Source organism: Trachypithecus francoisi, unplaced genomic scaffold (genome assembly GCF_009764315.1).
Source record: "Trachypithecus francoisi isolate TF-2019V2 unplaced genomic scaffold, Tfra_2.0 Contig01558, whole genome shotgun sequence".
NCBI classification, from domain to species: domain Eukaryota; kingdom Metazoa; phylum Chordata; class Mammalia; order Primates; family Cercopithecidae; genus Trachypithecus; species Trachypithecus francoisi.
In genome coordinates this window covers 5,048,164-5,065,753 of record NW_022681440.1, presented here as the reverse complement: position 1 = coordinate 5,065,753, position 17,590 = coordinate 5,048,164, and the positions used below count along the sequence as shown (strand labels likewise).

General features: G+C 46.4%; 1 protein-coding gene across 1 annotated transcript in view; it reads left to right on the top strand.

Moving 5' to 3' along the window:
- Positions 1 to 17,234, top strand: part of MYOM2 (myomesin 2) — a 99,789-nt gene extending 82,555 nt beyond the window's left edge. Inside the window, exons 32-37 of the mRNA XM_033177663.1 lie at positions 1,158 to 1,263; positions 12,108 to 12,271; positions 12,526 to 12,562; positions 13,759 to 13,781; positions 14,875 to 14,930; positions 16,439 to 17,234. Of these exons, the coding sequence (XP_033033554.1) occupies positions 1,158 to 1,263; positions 12,108 to 12,271; positions 12,526 to 12,562; positions 13,759 to 13,781; positions 14,875 to 14,930; positions 16,439 to 16,756 (704 nt within the window). The 3' untranslated portion in view covers positions 16,757 to 17,234. The remainder of the gene's footprint in view (positions 1 to 1,157; positions 1,264 to 12,107; positions 12,272 to 12,525; positions 12,563 to 13,758; positions 13,782 to 14,874; positions 14,931 to 16,438) is intronic.
- The last annotated feature ends 356 nt before the right edge of the window (positions 17,235 to 17,590 follow it).

The window sequence follows — 17,590 nt, the reverse complement described above, 5'->3', positions numbered from 1 at the left end:
GTTTTTATTTTGGTTTTATTTCTTTGCATAGTTGGAGTCAGAAACAGCGTTCATTTTTTGTTTTTTCTCCACATATTTTATAATAATTTGTTTTATATAGATGTGACATTCACATTAACTATTGAAAATAATTACTTATTGTTTCATGAATCACAATATCATGGTTTAAGCTCTTTTCTATTGAGAAATTAATGAGTTTTCGTTACTTCAAATAATTGTACAATGCACATCTTTGGGCAAGAAAAGGTTCTTTCAATATTTAGGAATGTGTTCTTTGAACTCCTAGAAGCACAGTAACTACGTAGAAGACTAAGAATAATTTTAATATAATATAAATTTCAAGTTGCTTACTGAAATGAAACAATACTATTTAAAATCGCTGTTTGCTACAATATCCTCCGCAACAGTTGGTGACCATCTTATTTTCCATTATTTGTGCTAATTATGTAAATCTAGTTTTCTAGGTAACTGTATGTGAATGTAAATTTCCAAAGGTTGAATATCTGATAACAATCTCTACCCAGTTCAGAGCTTCTGCGTTCATCAATGCTACTTCCTTATCTTCTCCTTGCTGACATCTGACCTATAGATCACCTACCTTAATTGAATTAGTCTACATTTTTATTCCAAGCACACTATGTGTGTTCTCGTTTCTTGCATTTTCTTGTGGCCTCTGGGATTTCTTCTGCTTTCCTTCCTCTGACCCAAGCTTCATTGGTCTTGAAGAACCAACCCAGGTGCTCCCATCTCCTGGACTGCCACCTGAAAGAGTCCTGCTAAATCCTTTTGCGGATTTTCTACAATACTTCAGCGTAGGGTCAACTGACATAGCATTTGCCATGCGCTGTTGTTACTTTGCCTCCTTTTCTTAAGCAAAGCTGCTGAGGGGCAGATGCTGAATCTGTTAGACAGTTCTGTGTCTTTCACAGTGTTCCACAAAGAGCTTTCAGATAATTCTAGCATGGTAAGAGCTTGTTTAATGAATGGATACAGCATAGGAATAAAGTATAAGAATTTGTGGCTGGCCAACTTTATGAGAGACACACGTGTGAACAGGATTGCCGGTGGGGACAGGAGGGCTTGCCGCAGTGACGCCGTCTGTGATCATACAGCAAGCACTCCTTTTCTTAGATCTGAGGATGTTTTATTTTCTGCAGGGAAATCTGCTTCTCCACTGAAGATACTCTGCACCCCAGAAGGAATACGACTTCAGTGTTTCATGAAGTATTTTACAGAAGAAATGAAAGTGAACTGGCAGCACAAGTAAGTGTGACAGCAGCTGATGGAAGCTGTGCTGTAGACGGGGCTGTCCAGGGCGCACAGCTGGGACCAGGCGTTCCCTGGGGAACATCAAGACACTGCCATTTCCTCTCAAAATTTTGTAATTTTAAGCAATGATGACAACTTTTAGCTCAGGGAAAGGATCCCTCACGGCAGTGGGGAGGACGTGGAAGAAGGAGGCAGAGGTGAAATTCCTGACAGTGTTACAGACAAATTTCTCCAATGTCTCAGTCACCAAAGGTGGCTTTGCTAGTAACACATTTTCTCTGGAAGCGAACAGAGAGCTGAGGCAGAACTAATAAATAATGTGTAGAAACCAGACTCCAAATTTCCAGTCTGTTGGATTCCCACTAGATTTGATTAAAAGTAAAAGGACCAAAACAAGCCCAATCATTAAAATTAAAAAAGGAAGAGAACAAGACCAAGTCTGAAGACCCAGCAAGGTTTTCTGTATTTCATGCTTCTCTGGGTTGGTACGGGTCACTGAGAAAACTACCAGAGACTTCTCATGCAATCCATAGCACTGGGCAGGTCCCTGCTGCCCTGCCCCGGGCATCTGGTTTCTTCCCAGCCAAAGCACAAGCCAACATCTGAAACAACCAGGCAAACCACTGGCTGAATTGAGGAGTCCCCGAAAACAGGACTCACATCAGGGTCACCAACCCCTTAGACGTCACCGCAGATAAAAGTGGACTTCAGGTGGGTGGGAAGGACAGACAGAGCAGGGATGGTGGCTTTTTATCGATCTCTTTGCTTTCCAAAGGACAACGTATTCAGGCCAATTATTTGATGGTGTCAAAGCACCCAAATATTAACGCCCCTAGTATCACTGGTTTGCTTAGGTGACTGTATTTGTAAGTAAACTGAAGTGTTGAAAGCATATATGTTCTTAGCTTTTTTTCCTATTTCAATTTTGATATACTATGCTTTCATCTTACAATGGAGTCAGTATATCCGTGCTTGGAATCTTGCACGTCTTTAAGTTTACTAGTCTGGTATTCAAACTCAAATGAAGTCCCTATAGATCCCATGTTAAGGGATTTGTTAGGAAAGTGTATTAAAGGCAGCGTCTTTTTTAAAAGGACTGTGATAACAGGAGCTTACAGGACTGGAACTCTGGTGTGTTTTTGTGATATAATTGTTTATCAGGATTTATTTTGTAGGACAACGAGTAAATCTATGTCTCTAGCTGAATCAAACCTTCCCCTGGAAAAGGAGAATTAATCATCAGCATCTTTGAGCTTCCTTGTTATTTACAGCGTATTGTCTTGCTGTAAGTTGTACACAGTTGTAATGTGTGTCCTGTCATCCGTCATAAACATGTTCATCTTCTGGGAGAGGCCAACCCCCTCTTCAGCCTTGTGTGGTTTATAGTACAGGCCATGCACTGTGCTGGCTCTGGGGGGTACAGAGATTAAACACACGTCCACACACAGGATTAAACACATGCCCCGTGTATGTGTGTGAACACACAGGAAATGTGTGTGTAGATATAGGTCGTGTTAGTGTTAGCAAGCAGGTACTTTGTGTTACACATTCAACACACGTTATTTTATCTAATCTTCACAAATGCCCTGTAAGTTAGGTATTTACACCCACATTTTATAGATGTGGAAACTGGGGTTCAGGGAGAGAAACATGTCATTTTGTCAGTCACAGCCTACTAAGTGAAAGAGCAGGGATTAGAATGCTGGCTGGTCTGGTTCTAATCAGTGCTCTCCCAAGAAGCTCCAAGCCCATTGGAGGAGATGGGTCCTGGACAGGCAGGCAGATCGGGGCACAGCTCACGCATCTGATTCTTCAGTGACCCTGGATCAGTAGAAAGCATCCCTAGATACAAAAAGGGAAGGAGGTGTTATTGTAAATTCCACAGACTTGTAAAAGTAACATTATTTCTGTTTTCTCTTCCCCAAACAAATTCATTATACAACAAAACAGGCATTTCTTTAGCACCTTTATAACTAAACTATAACTTTAAGACCTTAACTTCTTACTATTTGACTGTTAAACAACGTGCAACCATATTAGGTAGCCGTTATGTATGATTGTAATTCACTGCTTGATGACTAAATGCGTTCTTAGTAGATAGCAACTGGAAAAAAAGAATAATACGAAAATTTGTTGGAAAATTTGTTGAAATATACTTTAGCCATTTAAAGCTAAATAATTCACTTCACAAAACCTATGAAGCCAGGGAATGGAGCTGCCAAAGACTGGTGCTGTGGGTCCTGGAATATTTTGTGTTAATGGGTGACATGGAATCAATAGAGTGCAATGAGAATTTTGTGAAATGCAGACATAAGCAAAGACAATTGTTCTTTAGTTAAAAATGCTGAGTAATACATCAGAGGCTATAGAAGATGTCACTTTAAGGGAAGGTTGGAAATTATTCAACATGAGTTAGAAGCAGGCAAAGAGGAATTCAGCAAAAATGTTCTTCAGAAAAGAGATTTTGTCCTCCTACTCAAAAGTGAGATTAATATATCATCTAGACGTGGCTAGATCTCAGATTCTTAACATATTGACCACTGAAGTCTTGAAAGTATCTCAGAAACTAAAGAAATTTCAGTCTCTCTTTCTCTGTCTCTGTTTTTGAGACAGAGTCTTGCTCTGTCACCCAGGCTGGAGTGCAGTGGTGCCATTCTAGCTCATGGTAGCCTTGACTTCCTGGGATCAAGTGATTCTCCTGCCTCAGCCTCCTGAGTAGCTGGGACCACAAGTGCACACCACCGTGCCTGGCTAATTTTTAGATTTTTTGTAGAGACGGGGTCTTGCTATATTTTCCAGGCTGGTCTCTAACTCCTGGACTCAAGTAATCCTCCTGCCTTGGCTTCTTAAAACCCTGGAATTACAGGCATGAGCCACCTTGCATGCCCCACAGTGTCTTTATGGCATAAAAATAAGAGCATGCTTCAAACTCCAAATGTGTATTTTAATTCAATTCAGGAGATTTCACACACAGAGCCTGACTTTGTAAATGCTCTCCTAAAATCTCGACTAAATTGAACTAACTGGGAGGAGAGATGCCTGCCTGACACCCCAGACACCTTCCCTGGCACATCTTCGTCCTTATGTCCACAGGGTGGGAGGGGCCGTGGCTGGCCGTGTCTCCAGTGGGAAGGGCTGGGCCGGTGATGGGGCCTTCCCTCTGGCCTGGGCGTGGCTTCAGCCTACGTGTGGGCTGCCTTGCAGTCCTGGCCTGTGACAGCTGCAGGGGTGGGAGCTCCAGGTGTGTCCAGTCCCCTCTCAGAAAGCACAGGGCATCTCCCGTTCTCTGCATGTGTTCTGATGTTCACTATTTAGACACTATTAGACACTGATGTTCACTATTTAGCAGTAGCAAAAGGCTGCTGGGTATGTTAAGGTCCCCGCAGGCTGTCCCGTCTTGTGAGGCTCTTCCCAAAGGAAGTCAGCATTCCTCAATACTGTCTTCTCCAGCCTAGAAGCAAATATTTCCTAGCTTTTGGGAATTTTCCCATTTTATCTACATTTCCCTTCAGAAGGGGAGCAAGATCTAGGTGGAGTTCACTTGAATGTCAGACCGCACTGAGAAGAGCGAAAGTCTGCCTTTCCAGCTCCGACACCACAGTGCTGTTGAAACCTCAGGGCTAACATCAATAACAACCTTCAGTGGACTCCACGGAAGCACTGCCTCTGAGGCTCCAGCTCTGTTCTTGTGCTTCCATCTACCTGCCTCTGTCAGTCGTTATTATTATTATTTTTTCGTTTTTATTGTTTTCATTCGGAGTCTTTCTCTGTCACACAGGTTGGAGTGCAGTGGTGTGATCTCGGCTCACTGCAACCTCTGCCTCCTGGGTTCAAGTGATTCTCCCACCTCAGCCTCCCGAATAGCTGGGATTACAGGCACGTGACACCACACCTGGCTAATTTTTGTATTTTTATTTGAGACCGGGTTTCACCATGTTGGCCAGGCTGGTCTCAAACTCCTGACCTCAGGTGATCCACCCACTTCAGCTTCCCAAAGTGCTGGGATTACAGGCGTGAGCAACCACGCCTGGTCTGTCAGCCATTATTGATCTCAGACTTAGTTTTTAGATTTTTGCACTTGTGTTAGTTCCAACCATTTATTTTACTATATATAATATTCAGTTACAAATATATAATATTTCTAAATCATTCACTGTGAAATAATTTTAGACTCATAAACAAGTTGGGAAGAAAGTATGGAGTTCCCTTATATCCTCCATCATCTTCCCCTGAGGTTAACGTCTTGTCTAGCCACCTTATAACCATCAAAACCAGGAGCTGAATGATGATGTAATGCTATTAACTCCGCTACAGACCAGTTCTGGTTGCACCTGTTTTTCCAGGAATGCCCTTTTCCATGTTCTCGTGTTGAATCTCAGGTCCCATGTTGCAACCAGGTGTCCTGGCTCCTGGTTTCCCCCTGTCTAGGACAGTTCCTCAGGCTCTCCTTGTCTCTCTTGGCCTGGGTGCCTTGAAGCCGTCTGTCTGTCACTTTGAAGCATGCCCTCCGTCTGGGTTTACCTGGTGTTTCCCATGATTGGGTTGGTGACTCAGTTTTAGCTGGAATACAACAAAAGCCATGCTGATATCTGATCACTGGGTTAAGGCAATGTCTGCCCTGTCTCTTCTTGGGAACGTTATTATTTTTCCCTTGGTAATTAGTAAATACTTTAGGACTTGGCAAGTCTCTTGTCCCTCTACAGACCTGTGTGCTGAGATTTGAGGTTCAGCAGTGAATCTGGCCTGCAGCACTGATTTCTGAGGGGCTGGGTAGAGGGTAATTTTCTAGTTCCCTCTTCCTCCTATGTTTGTTCTGCTGGGAGGTGCTGGCCTCTCCTCTGTGTACCTCCTCATTCAGCTGCTTGGCTGCATCCGTTTGGACTCAGGGATGCTGATTTTATGTTGTGAGCTGTGACTTTGCTCAAATTGTTCCAGCTCTGGCCTTTGGGAGCTTCTTCCGGTTGTCACCTGCTTGCTCCAGCGTGCGTGCCTGTGTCTTCTTAGCAGCAGTGCCTTATTTTCTGGGTCCGTAAAACATTCCCAACTCGTCTTGTATTTTCTGCCCCAGTTCTACAATCCCAGAAGCCCTGGCTCCTGGACCAAGGGTGGCATCAGAGACTGTCAATGTCTCAGGGAGCCGCAGGTCTTACACGCTCTGGAGACAGGACTGGGTGACATGTGGGTGCACGCGGAGGCACACACTTGTACATCTGTGTCCACTTCTGCATCTCACCGTCTGTGTACTAGAATCTGATAGGATCCCAGTCCAGTCCAACTCCACAGGTTTCATTCAAGCCTTGCCCCTTTCCTGAGCTATAACTCGGTTCCCCAGGGAGAAGCCTGGCTCTCATCTATTGTTTTTTTTTTTTTCCTTCCAATCCTAGTATTTACATCAAGCAGTTTCAGAATTAGTAACTCATATCTCTGTGAGAAAGAAATGTGCAAACTAGAGTTCAGTGTTTCCTGCAATTAATTCCTTTCATCTTTAGCCATGCAGTATCAAATCAAAATATGGCTTTCCAAAGCTGCTGTATTTCTTTGTGTTCTGGGTGATAAGCAATTCATTTGCGACATAGTTACGTTCGTTTGTTACTGTTCGTATTTTCTTTTGGGTTCCCCTTGCTTTCACGCTGATGTTCCTCATCTATTTTGGGAAATGTGAAAGGCAGTGTGGTTGCAAGAGTCTGAGCTACAGAACTGGAGCCCAGACCTTCTCTCCTCCTCCCTGCTCACCTGCCCCCATGCCCCTTACTTGTCTCCTTCCCACCTAGCCCGTCATAGGCGACCGAACTGCTGGTTGCTTTTGCACGAAGGAGCAGAAACGTGTGCTTTCTTCTATCCTCCACTGTCTTGTATTAATACAAACCATTTTCACTTTAGTTTGGAATGAAGGAATTTGGTCATGTTTTGTAATCAAGTAATACGAAGAAGAGGTTTTGTCATATTTGGCTCATTTATGTCTCAAACAACAATAATAATACTTTTAAAATCCCTGTATGTCTAAGTCATTGTCTAGGTAAGACAACAGTTATAATTCAGCAACCAGATAGTCAAAGAAATGAACAGCTATTTTTGAGCACTAGGACGTGTTTGGCCCTCTTTTAAGTTGCTCATTCAGGGGAAGCCAAATGAGAGGGCGTGGGGTCTAGGGTGAGACCCTGAAGCTGGGAGTAGGAATCTGGAAACCAGCATTTGCCCTCAAGGTGAGCAGCCAGGGTTGCAGACATCAGGGCAGCAGGAGCCTCTGCTAATGGCTGTCCATGTTCTGTGAGTGACTTTGTCTGAGTCATATTGAGGGAACAGACTTAGAACCCAGTCCAAGAGAAGTGTGTGTGATGCAAGAGAAGCCAGGGTCAGAACACCAACATGGGCAGCTCGAGGCTGGGATTGGGGTTTAAGCAGGTTCCTGATCCCAGGCTCATGGCTACCTTTCTGCAGCTGCAGCTCAGGGAAGGGTAGTGTCCCAGCTGCAGGCTGTGGGGTCCTGGCTCAGGGCATCTCGCATGCGTGCATGTTTACCCAGATCCCGGGGTGGCAGCGGAGGCCGCAACTGTGACGAAGGAGGTGGGGCCAGGAGCATGTGGGTTCCGAGAAGGGCACCAAGTGGGCCAGTGTGTGATCTGGTGGTCAGTGGACACCATTCCTTCATTACAGTGGTTTTTACCCTTTGTCACTGGCTGAGATTTGGGTTCAAGTGTTCCTTTCCCAAATTGTGTGGCTGTTGTAAAGAATCTCTCATTGAAGTAGAGGGTCACTTTTTAAAAGTGAAACTTGAATGATAAGTCACTCCAAAGGCCTAGGGCCATCAACGTGAGGCCAGTGAAGCAATTGTTTGCAGTGGGGCCCTTGTCTTCACTGATGCCAAGCCAGTGTGTCCAGTTACACCAAAGTCAGGAGGCCGGTTGGACACATTTACAGCTATTTTATGAATGCTTGTGTGAAAGTGTACCTTTTTCCCTTGTCACCTATATCAAAATAAAATTATCTTTCTTTTGTCTATAAGCAAGTTGCTAATTGTGTGAGTAGAACGGATCACCATTGGGATGGGACGTAGTCCAGCAGAACATAAACGCTGCAAAGGCTAAAATGCCACCACTTCATGAAGCATTTGCAAGGTGACTTAGCGGCCCAGTGAATTTCACCTGTTGGACAAAGCTGTGTACAACGTGGCTGATACGGTGGAAACTTCACTAGCTTTTCTTCATGGCTCCGAGTCTAAACAGTGAGATTTCGGGGCTGTTTACAGTTTTACCCCGTGGAAGAAATTCTAGTCTCTCTCTCTTTCTCACACACACACAAACACACATACACATACACAGAGCAGAGGTTTGAACATCTTCGTCTATACATCTAGGATGCAACAGTGTTGGCGCGTAATTTAGCTCTTTGAAGAAGACATATTTGAGTTAATGGAGATCAAGAAAACGTTGTCTTCTCCCTAACACCCATGTGGCGTGTGGGAGGTTGAGCTCACACAGGGGGATGAGCTCACACAGGGCGGCAGCGATTGTTGCGTCCTCTCGGTGAGACTGACCAGCGTCAGCACAAACACAGCGTTTGGTGCAGGATTCAAGACACCAGGCATGACAAAAATCGTCCCCTTATCCACAAGCAGGGAGCTCATCACAAGTCCCCAAGCAGCATCCAGGCTTTGCAGGGCAGGGAAGCAGGGTGGGGCCAAGCAGGACTGAGGGCCTTATTGATGTGTGGAGTCTCAGGCTGGAATCCTGCCCCATGAGTCTTTGTGTGTGCAGGAAGCACATATAGCCAAGTTGGCAGTGCCTGGTTGTGTGTGTGTGTGCGCGCGCATTTGTTAGAACTTTGACCCTCATCAGTTCCAACAAGAGAAGGTGACAAGATAACTAAGGCCCATCGGTGTTGGCAAAACAAGGTTTTCTGACTCTGACCAGAAGAGTTCCACACCCTTGGTGAACCGTTTCCTTGGATGGGGTACATTTAGTCAGTAAACGATTACAGCGGGCTCAGTTCCCCACTGATCTGTAATTTCCAATCCGCTGATTGGTCTGTAAAGTGTTCAGCTGTAAGTGCATATGGGCGGGGGGTGGGGGGGATAAAGAAGTCTTTCTTAATCAAGCTGTGATGTCCCTACAGTGTGCCAGTGTCTCTTTACCTTCAGGTCTCTGCACAGATGGGCTTTCTTGCTCCTCCTCGCACGCCAGGGTTTGGGATTGACTGGCTAATCCACTGCTTGGTATATGTTCTTGCAAGGTTTTTCTTTTCTGCAGAGCTGAGAATCACCATGTAAAGTCTAATTTCCCTTTTGTACACAGGGATAAGTAGGTCTGAGTGCTGGAATGGCCCATCAATCACTTTAGTACTAGCGACCTGCTGTGAGCTCACAGGACGGCTGGTGTGGCCACTGATGCTCACCTGCCCTGGGCCACACCACGGATGGAAAACCTGGCGAGTCCGTGTCGCCTGGAATGTGAACGCCAGCCTGCAGCTTGCAAACATGGCACTATCGGCCTGGCCCTCTCTGGCTCCGGAGTGCTGGGATCCTGGGGTCCCGGGGTCCTGGCCTTATCGCTTCTCCTTCCCTCTCCCGCTCCCCGCGCAGCCCGTGCTGACTGTGGACTGAGAGCAGCTGGGCAGAGCATGGGGCTCTGTTGCGGGGTCAGCCTTTGTGAAGCTCCCGGGTCAGCAACGTACAGAATTCCAGGCGTGGGAATGAGAGAGTCCTGAAGGATTGCCCGATCCGATTCTCCTGCCTCTTTCCGGGGAGGGTCAGCTCATGGGAGAAGGGAGATAATTAACATATTGTGAAGGGCTAAAGGGGTCCCTTTTACATTATGTGCATTCTAACACCATTTTTAAAAGTTTAGATATAAATAAAGTGCTCACACTGCCCTGCCTTCTAAGGCAGCACAAGCTCGTCCCACATCGGCAACAGGGGAGGCCGACCTGATTATTGTAGACAAATGTGTATCAATTATGTTCCAGAGTTGCTTCAACAGATGTTGATCATATCTTCTTGGATTCCTAAAACAACCCCACATGGGCAGCGTTAGATCCTCCCTTCTCTGTCCAGGATCCGAGACGCTAAGTCTCAGGCTGAAGCCAATCTCACAAAACCATCCCTGGGAGCAGCCATTTCGTCCTCTCTGGCTTAGTGTGCACCAGGATCCCGCTGTGCCCTCATGGAGCTCCCACTTTATATCTGGACAGACTCGATTCTGACACACACTGCCAGCACCACCACCAGAGACCAGGACACAGAGCCAAGCATTTATTTTTACATATATACTTTTTGAGACAGGGTCTCACTCTGTTGGCCAGGCTGGAGTGCGATGGTGTGATCACAGCTCCCTGCAGCCTTGACTTTCTCTGGCTCAGGCAGTCCTCCTGCCTCAGTCTCCTGAGTAGCTGAGACTATAGGTGCTTGCCACTATGCCCGGCTAATTTTTGTATTTTTGTAGAGACAGTCTTGCTTTGTTGTCCAGGGTGGTCTCGAACTCCTGGGCTCATGTGATCCTCCCACCTTGGCCTCCCAAAGTGCTGGGGCTATAGGCATGAGCCACTGCACCCGGCCTGAGCTGTGCATTTATTATAGGCTTAAGATATATTTGTTGAAGGAAAGAATAACAGAGAAAAAGGCTATGATGGTGAGGAGGGCTGGAGAATTCTTTTTCCTGATGGAACTCAAGGCATTCTTGGTTGCCGGCAAGGGTAATGAAAGATGCCACAAGCACCACAGCTGGCTCTCTGTGCAACTGACACAGCCCGTTTCCCCGAGCTCCAGCTGTTCTGGAGCTGGTGCCTGAGAGAAACAGGTCCACATTCCAGCTCTTGTGTGGCCCTGGAGTCAGTCCTGTTTTCATGTGCCTGTGACTACGACTTCCACAAATCTCTCAGGCTCCCTCTAAACTGAAGTAATGTTAGGAAATAACTTATACCCATTTGTCTGCAGTAAACAGGTTGGCCTTATACGTTGCAGATGTGGGAATCTTAGAAGGCAGGAATGGTATGAGCACCTTGTTTTTATATAACCTTAAAAAAATTGTGGCATAATACACATAATGTAAAAGTTAGCATTTTAACCATCTTTAAGGGTACTGTTCAGTGGTGTTAAGTACATTCACATCATTGTGTAGCCACCACCACCACCACCCAGGACCTTTTCATCCTCCCAAACCGAAACTCTGTTCCCATTAAACCCTCACTCCCTGTTCCTCTCCCCCAGCCCCTGGTACCCACAGTTCTACTTCCTGTCTCTGTGAATCTGACTACCTAAGCCCTTCATAGGAGTACATGTTTGTCTCTTTGTGACAGGCTTATTTTACTCAGCAAAATGTCCTTAGGGTTCATCCACATTGCAGCAGGCATTGGGATTTCCCTCATGTATTTATGGTCCACAGTCTGTTGATCCATTCATCACCAATGCACGCTTGGGCTGCTTCCCCACCAGGGCTGTCGTGAACGATGCTACTAAGGATGTGGGTGTGACAATCTCTCTCCAAGACCCTGCATTCAATTCTTCAGGGCATCTACGGAGAAGTGCAATTAGTGGATCATATAATAGTTCTAGCTTTAATTTTTTGAGGAACTACCATACTGTAGAGAATAATGTTAAGTCCATTATGTTGTGACAAGTAAATAATAATATACCTTTGAAAATTAAGTATCATTTAATGTTTGAAGGTTTTCAGATCTGAGTTACTGATGTGGTCAATACATTCGTAACAGCCAGAATAATCTATTGTGATATTGGCATCAGCAAGTTAGAGAAGGCTGTCACAGCAGCAGGACATGGCCCCATAGACATTGTGCATGTGACATGGAGACCCTAACTTGGATACATTCCTGTTGCTATTTTAAAGAGATGCTAAGATCTCATCCAGTGAGCATATGAGAATCGGGGGGAGTGAAGAGATGGCCTGGCTGCAGATATGTGAGCCGACAGAGAAGGATAAAGGAAAATACACTTTTGAGATTTTCGATGGCAAAGATAACCATCAACGCTCCCTTGACCTGTCCGGACAAGGTAAGAGAATTCTTCTTTAGCATTTAACAATCTCTATTTAGAAATCCATTTAGATGCTGAAGGGAGGGAATACGATATGAATACAGGAGACAATATGAATTTATGATTTTCATTTCGAGAAAATGAAAAAATCACTTTATTCATTCTTCCAGTATATCAGTTTTCATGAACAGATTCACTGGTAGAATATTTGAGTGAATAAATAAAATCTGAACACTGAAATGGTTACTAACATAAGAACTATTTCCTTACAGCTTTTGATGAAGCATTTGCAGAATTCCAGCAACTCAAGTAAGATTTGCGTATTTGGTTACTGTGATATCATCCTGGGGGCAGTTGACTCCCAGTCAATTTGGCTGCATGTGGGAATCTGTATGGAAGCCTGGGTGACCCAAAGAAAGAGCCATTTCTGGGACAGAAGTGGCAATTTAAGCAATGCAGTATGTGGAGGGGTAGGCATTCTCCTAAACCAGAAATGCATTTATCAACGGACTGTCCAGGGTCATCGGAACCCTGGATGAATTTCGAAAATCATTATTGTAAGAGTTGAAGAAAGAGGAAAGAGACACGCAAAGCAGCTTAACAGTCAAAGACAGGTTTATTTTGGAGAATAGACCTGAGTGGGTCTTCTGGCAGATTTCGGTCAGAAGCACTTTCTCTTACAGACTAAGGGTATTTAAAGGTTCTGGTTCAGGCTAGGAGTGTTTCTGTGTGAAGGAGAGTTTCATTGTGGGGTTGGAATGCCTCTGGTTGGAGGGGAGGTTATCTAAGGGTGGGAATGTTTTTGATTGGAGGATTGGTTATCCCAAGGTTGGTATGTTTCTGGTTGGAGGTGTCATTTGTGGTTTATGGTCCTGCTGACATTAGCCTTTAAGCTGATGTTTTTGAGCTGGACTTAGGCGGTTTCTAATCAAGGAAAACTTAAAATGGCGATGCTAGTCCAAGATGGTGATGCTGCTGCTGTCAATTATCGTCAGTCTGCACATCACACAGAGCAACTTTTTAAGGAAAATTCGGGGTTTTCAAATACACGATCGAGTTTTCGCACATCCAAAGCTGACCACAGTCCTTGGCCTGTGCTAGCTTATTTAATAAACATTTGTTGATTGGGTACAGGGATGAGCAAGATAGATCAGAAACTGACAAGTTCCAAAAATATCTCAAGTCTCCAGTGCAATCTGGTGAATTTGTGGAAAAAAAAAATCTCTTCAACCTGTGAACTGGAATGCTAAACTTTTCTGTGGGTTTTAGCATCTGGATAATAGGGCATTTTCCACCTCAAAATGGGCAGTGGGAACCATCAGGAAAAGCGATGATACCCATGCTGGGATCCTGTGATCTGAACATGTTCTTCTGAGAGAATGCCAACGTATTTCCTTCTTTCTTTTGCTCTCATCGCTAGTGAGTCTCTCAGCTGTACATTTTGTTGGAAGCACTTTCTCATACTCTTTTTTCATTCTCTCCTCCCTGTCCCCTTTAACTTTTAGAGCTGCTGCTTTTGCAGAGAAAAGTAAGTACCTGTTAGATTGTAACCAGGATGGTAAATTATTTTGGGTGGGGCAAAAAGGTCTATATTTTAGAGTACCAACTTTGTGTATTAAATAATAACCAGCAACCCCCCACCCTGATGTAACAATGCCACCAACACTGCACCCTGTCCTGGAGCCCCACGTCCTGCACTGCTGGTCCCTGCACTGCTTTTGGCCTTAGCCCCGTTACCCTGTGGGCCCCCACCTTCACTCCTGTCCTCTGTCTTCCCTTGCAGAATCTGCAGCCCAGACACCCAGGGTCCTTTCACTTTTCTTTCCCTTCCCTTCCCTCCCCTCCCCTCCCCTCCCCCCTCCCTTCCCTTCCCTCCCCTCCCTTCCCCTTCCTTTCCCTCCCCTCCTCTCCCCTCCCCTCCCCTCCCCTCCCTTCCCCTCCCTTCCCTGTCCCTGTCCCTTTTTCTCTTCTCTTCTCTGTTTCTTTTTTTTTTTGACAGAGCCTTGCTCTGTCACCCAGGCTGGAGTGCAGTGGCATGATCTCGGCTCACTGCAACCTCTGCCTCCTGGGTTCAAGCGATTCTCCTGCCTCAGCTTCCCGAGTAGCTGGGATTACAGGCACCCGCCATCATGCCCGGCTAGGTTTTGTAGTTTTAGTAGAGACAGGGTATCACCATGTTGGCCAGGCTGGTCTCTAACTCCTGACATCAGATGATCTGCCCACCTCGGCCTCCCAAAATGTTGGGATTACAGGTGTGAGCCACCAGGCGTGGCCAGGGCCCCTTCACTTTCTGCCCAACTCGGACACACGCGGCTCTCCAGGCTTTCAGTCCTTGGTGAATTGTTCACCCTTCAAGACCGGCCCCTATCTCACATTTCCTCTGGAGTGTTTCACCCCCCGCGCCTTCACAGAGTCTATTATCTCCTCACCTACCTTCCCTTGGCTTTGGTTTATCCCTCAACTGTCAACGTATAAATCTTTTTCTTTGGTGCTCTCTCTCCTGAGCATAAACGCCTCCCCACGTTCACCCTGGTACCCGCTGCTGCTTACACGGCCCCTGCTCCGCGGGAACGTCCCACATATGTTTTCCTAACTGAAGTGCTTTTCCTTTCCCATCGCAGATCGTGGCAGGTTGATTGGCGGCTTGCCTGATGTGGTGACCATCATGGAAGGGAAGGTGAGGATTCTCAACTCGGCCGGGGCGGGGCTTCAGCACGGTGCAGTGCATGCAGCCCCTCCTTTTGGGGCAGAGCAGAGGGAACCCAGCGAGGGGCTTCTGTGTCCTCACTCAACCTGCAGGGAACCCATAGTCACCCCTACTTTCCTGCCCCTCCTAGACGGCCTGGGATAACCCCTGTATTCTCCAAGGAAGGAATCGCATAACATTCTGAATCCACAAACCTGTGGTCACAGGAACACGTTGTGCCACTTGGGCACCTCAAGGCAGGTGCTGTGGCTGTGGGTGTTTCTAGGCCCTCAGGGTCTGCCGGGGGCTGGTGCCACCTGCTCCTGTGGCCATTCACCCAGAGGAGCAAGTGCAGGACGAGGCGGCCACACCCGCCGTGGCCTGCCTGCCTGTATGAAGGTGCAGGCCCCTCTTCCCGTGTGAAAGAACACAGCTTTTACTACACGGAAGAAACAAATCTCTGCTCCCACTCTCAAGGTCACTGTGGAACACATCGTGGAAGCCACTTACTGCAGTGTAATTTGTTGCCTGTCAGGAGAATTACTGATATCTAATTGATACTTCTCTGGTTGCTTCAGCGGGTCTGACTCAATGTCACAGGGACAGAGATACTTGAGAGAATTTTATTAGGCCAGAAGACAAAAGTTTATAGACCTCTTCTTTAGCAGTTAAAGGAAAAGCCTATAGAACTCTTGAGATGTCATCTTAGGATGTAATGGAGAAACTAGCAATCGTTTCACTTTATTCTAGGCTGAAAGCGTATTTTAACTAAGCTTCAATAATGCATTTTTTTTGCCTCCAATTTACCAGTTATAAGACAATATATTCATGGGGTCTGCCAGAGGAACTGGTAAGAGGGACCCATACGTCTAAATAGAAAGGAATTTGGGAGCAGGCTGGATATATCTACTATAAAACATAGAGCTTAATTAAATTACTTTCAAATTAGTTAATTGACTTAGGCTATGGATAAAAGCTGAGAATAAATAGGACATGTGCTCACTGTTTTTTTTATGAGCTCCCCGTGACATAGTGAACCTGTTCCCTGATGTCCTCTGGCTGCTCTGTCTAGAGTGGTGCTTAGGTACATAAAGCCTTGTTGCTAAACAAACGATTGAAGGACCAATACGTGTCACTGAGTGTGACCTGGAGCACACCGTCTGAGGGGGTGTCACTGAGTGTGACCTGGAGCACACCGTCTGAGGGGGTGTCACCGAGTGTGACCTGGAGCACACCGTCTGAGGGGGTGTCACCGAGTGTGACCTGGAGCACACCGTCTGAGGGGGTGTCACTGAGTGTGACCTGGAGCACACCGTCTGAGGGGGTGTCACTGAGTGTGACCTGGAGCACACCGTCTGAGGGGGTGTCACTGAGTGTGACCTGGAGCACACCGTCTGAGGGGGTGTCACTGAGTGTGACCTGGAGCACACCGTCTGAGGGAGTGATAGGACTTTCCTTTTCCTAACTCTTCCTTCTCCACCAACCTCTTTCTTCCAAAGACCTTGAATCTCACCTGCACGGTGTTTGGAAACCCTGACCCCGAAGTGGTTTGGTTCAAGAATGACCAGGACATCGAGCTCAGCGAGCACTTCTCGGTGAAGGTGGAGCAGGCCAAGTACGTCAGCATGACCATCAAAGGCGTGACCTCTGAGGACTCGGGCAAGTACAGCATCAACGTGAAGAACAAGTATGGTGGGGAGAAGATTGATGTGACAGTGAGCGTGTACAAACACGGGGAGAAGATCCCGGACGTGGCCCCACCCCAGCAAGCCAAACCCAAGCTCATCCCGGCATCTGCCTCGGCGCCAGGCCAGTGAAGGCGTTTTCCCGGCCTGGAGATGGGAAAATATGCTTGGCAGAGACAGGAGTGCTGTGTGCTTGTTCCAGAGGAGCAGCCGGTGTCCGAGTGGCGTCCTGTGTGGGCCGGTAGTTGATCACACATTGTGCTTTTGATTTTTGCGTTTGGTGATGATTATACTCGTCTAAGGGAGAAAGCTAATATTTTCCACAAGACTGAACAACGTGTTTACACGAGGGTAGACGGCAGGCACCTGACAGAGAGTGGGTTGGCAGATGACACACCAGCATTTGCACGGGTGTGGGCATATGGGCGCGGCACCTGGACGTGTGGAGCATGGGGTGGTCTGTGTGAAGCCACCGAGAAGCCGCCGTGCTGCTCTTTGGGGGCCGCGGGATCTAGCAGTTCTGAAATCCTGGCTGTGGAGCCTTTGAAGCGTGTGTTACCTGGTTAAGCTTGTTTTCTCTTGCTTTAGGCAAATAAAACTTCAAAAATCACCTTGTTGTGGTTTTCCTGTGCCAAATCACACCTACCTGCACCTGCTCACCCTGCTGGCTTGTTTAATTATGGGTTATCATGCACTTTCATGGCTGGTGGGGTGCAGACAGTGCACTCACACTCCAGAGGTAGGGCATGATGAATCACACCTCCAAAGCCCCTCCGACCTGTGGGGCTGGGCTGCCAGCCCCAAGTGGCACCCAAGACAGCACCAGTCTTAAGAAGTGTGCGTTTTGTGCAAGGCTTAGAAAGGTCACCTAGTGATTATACCACAGGGAAAACAAAATGCATAGATGGCTCTGTTCTTTTTTAGTGTGCTAATGAATTAGGAAGGGAAATATGAATTATCATATTT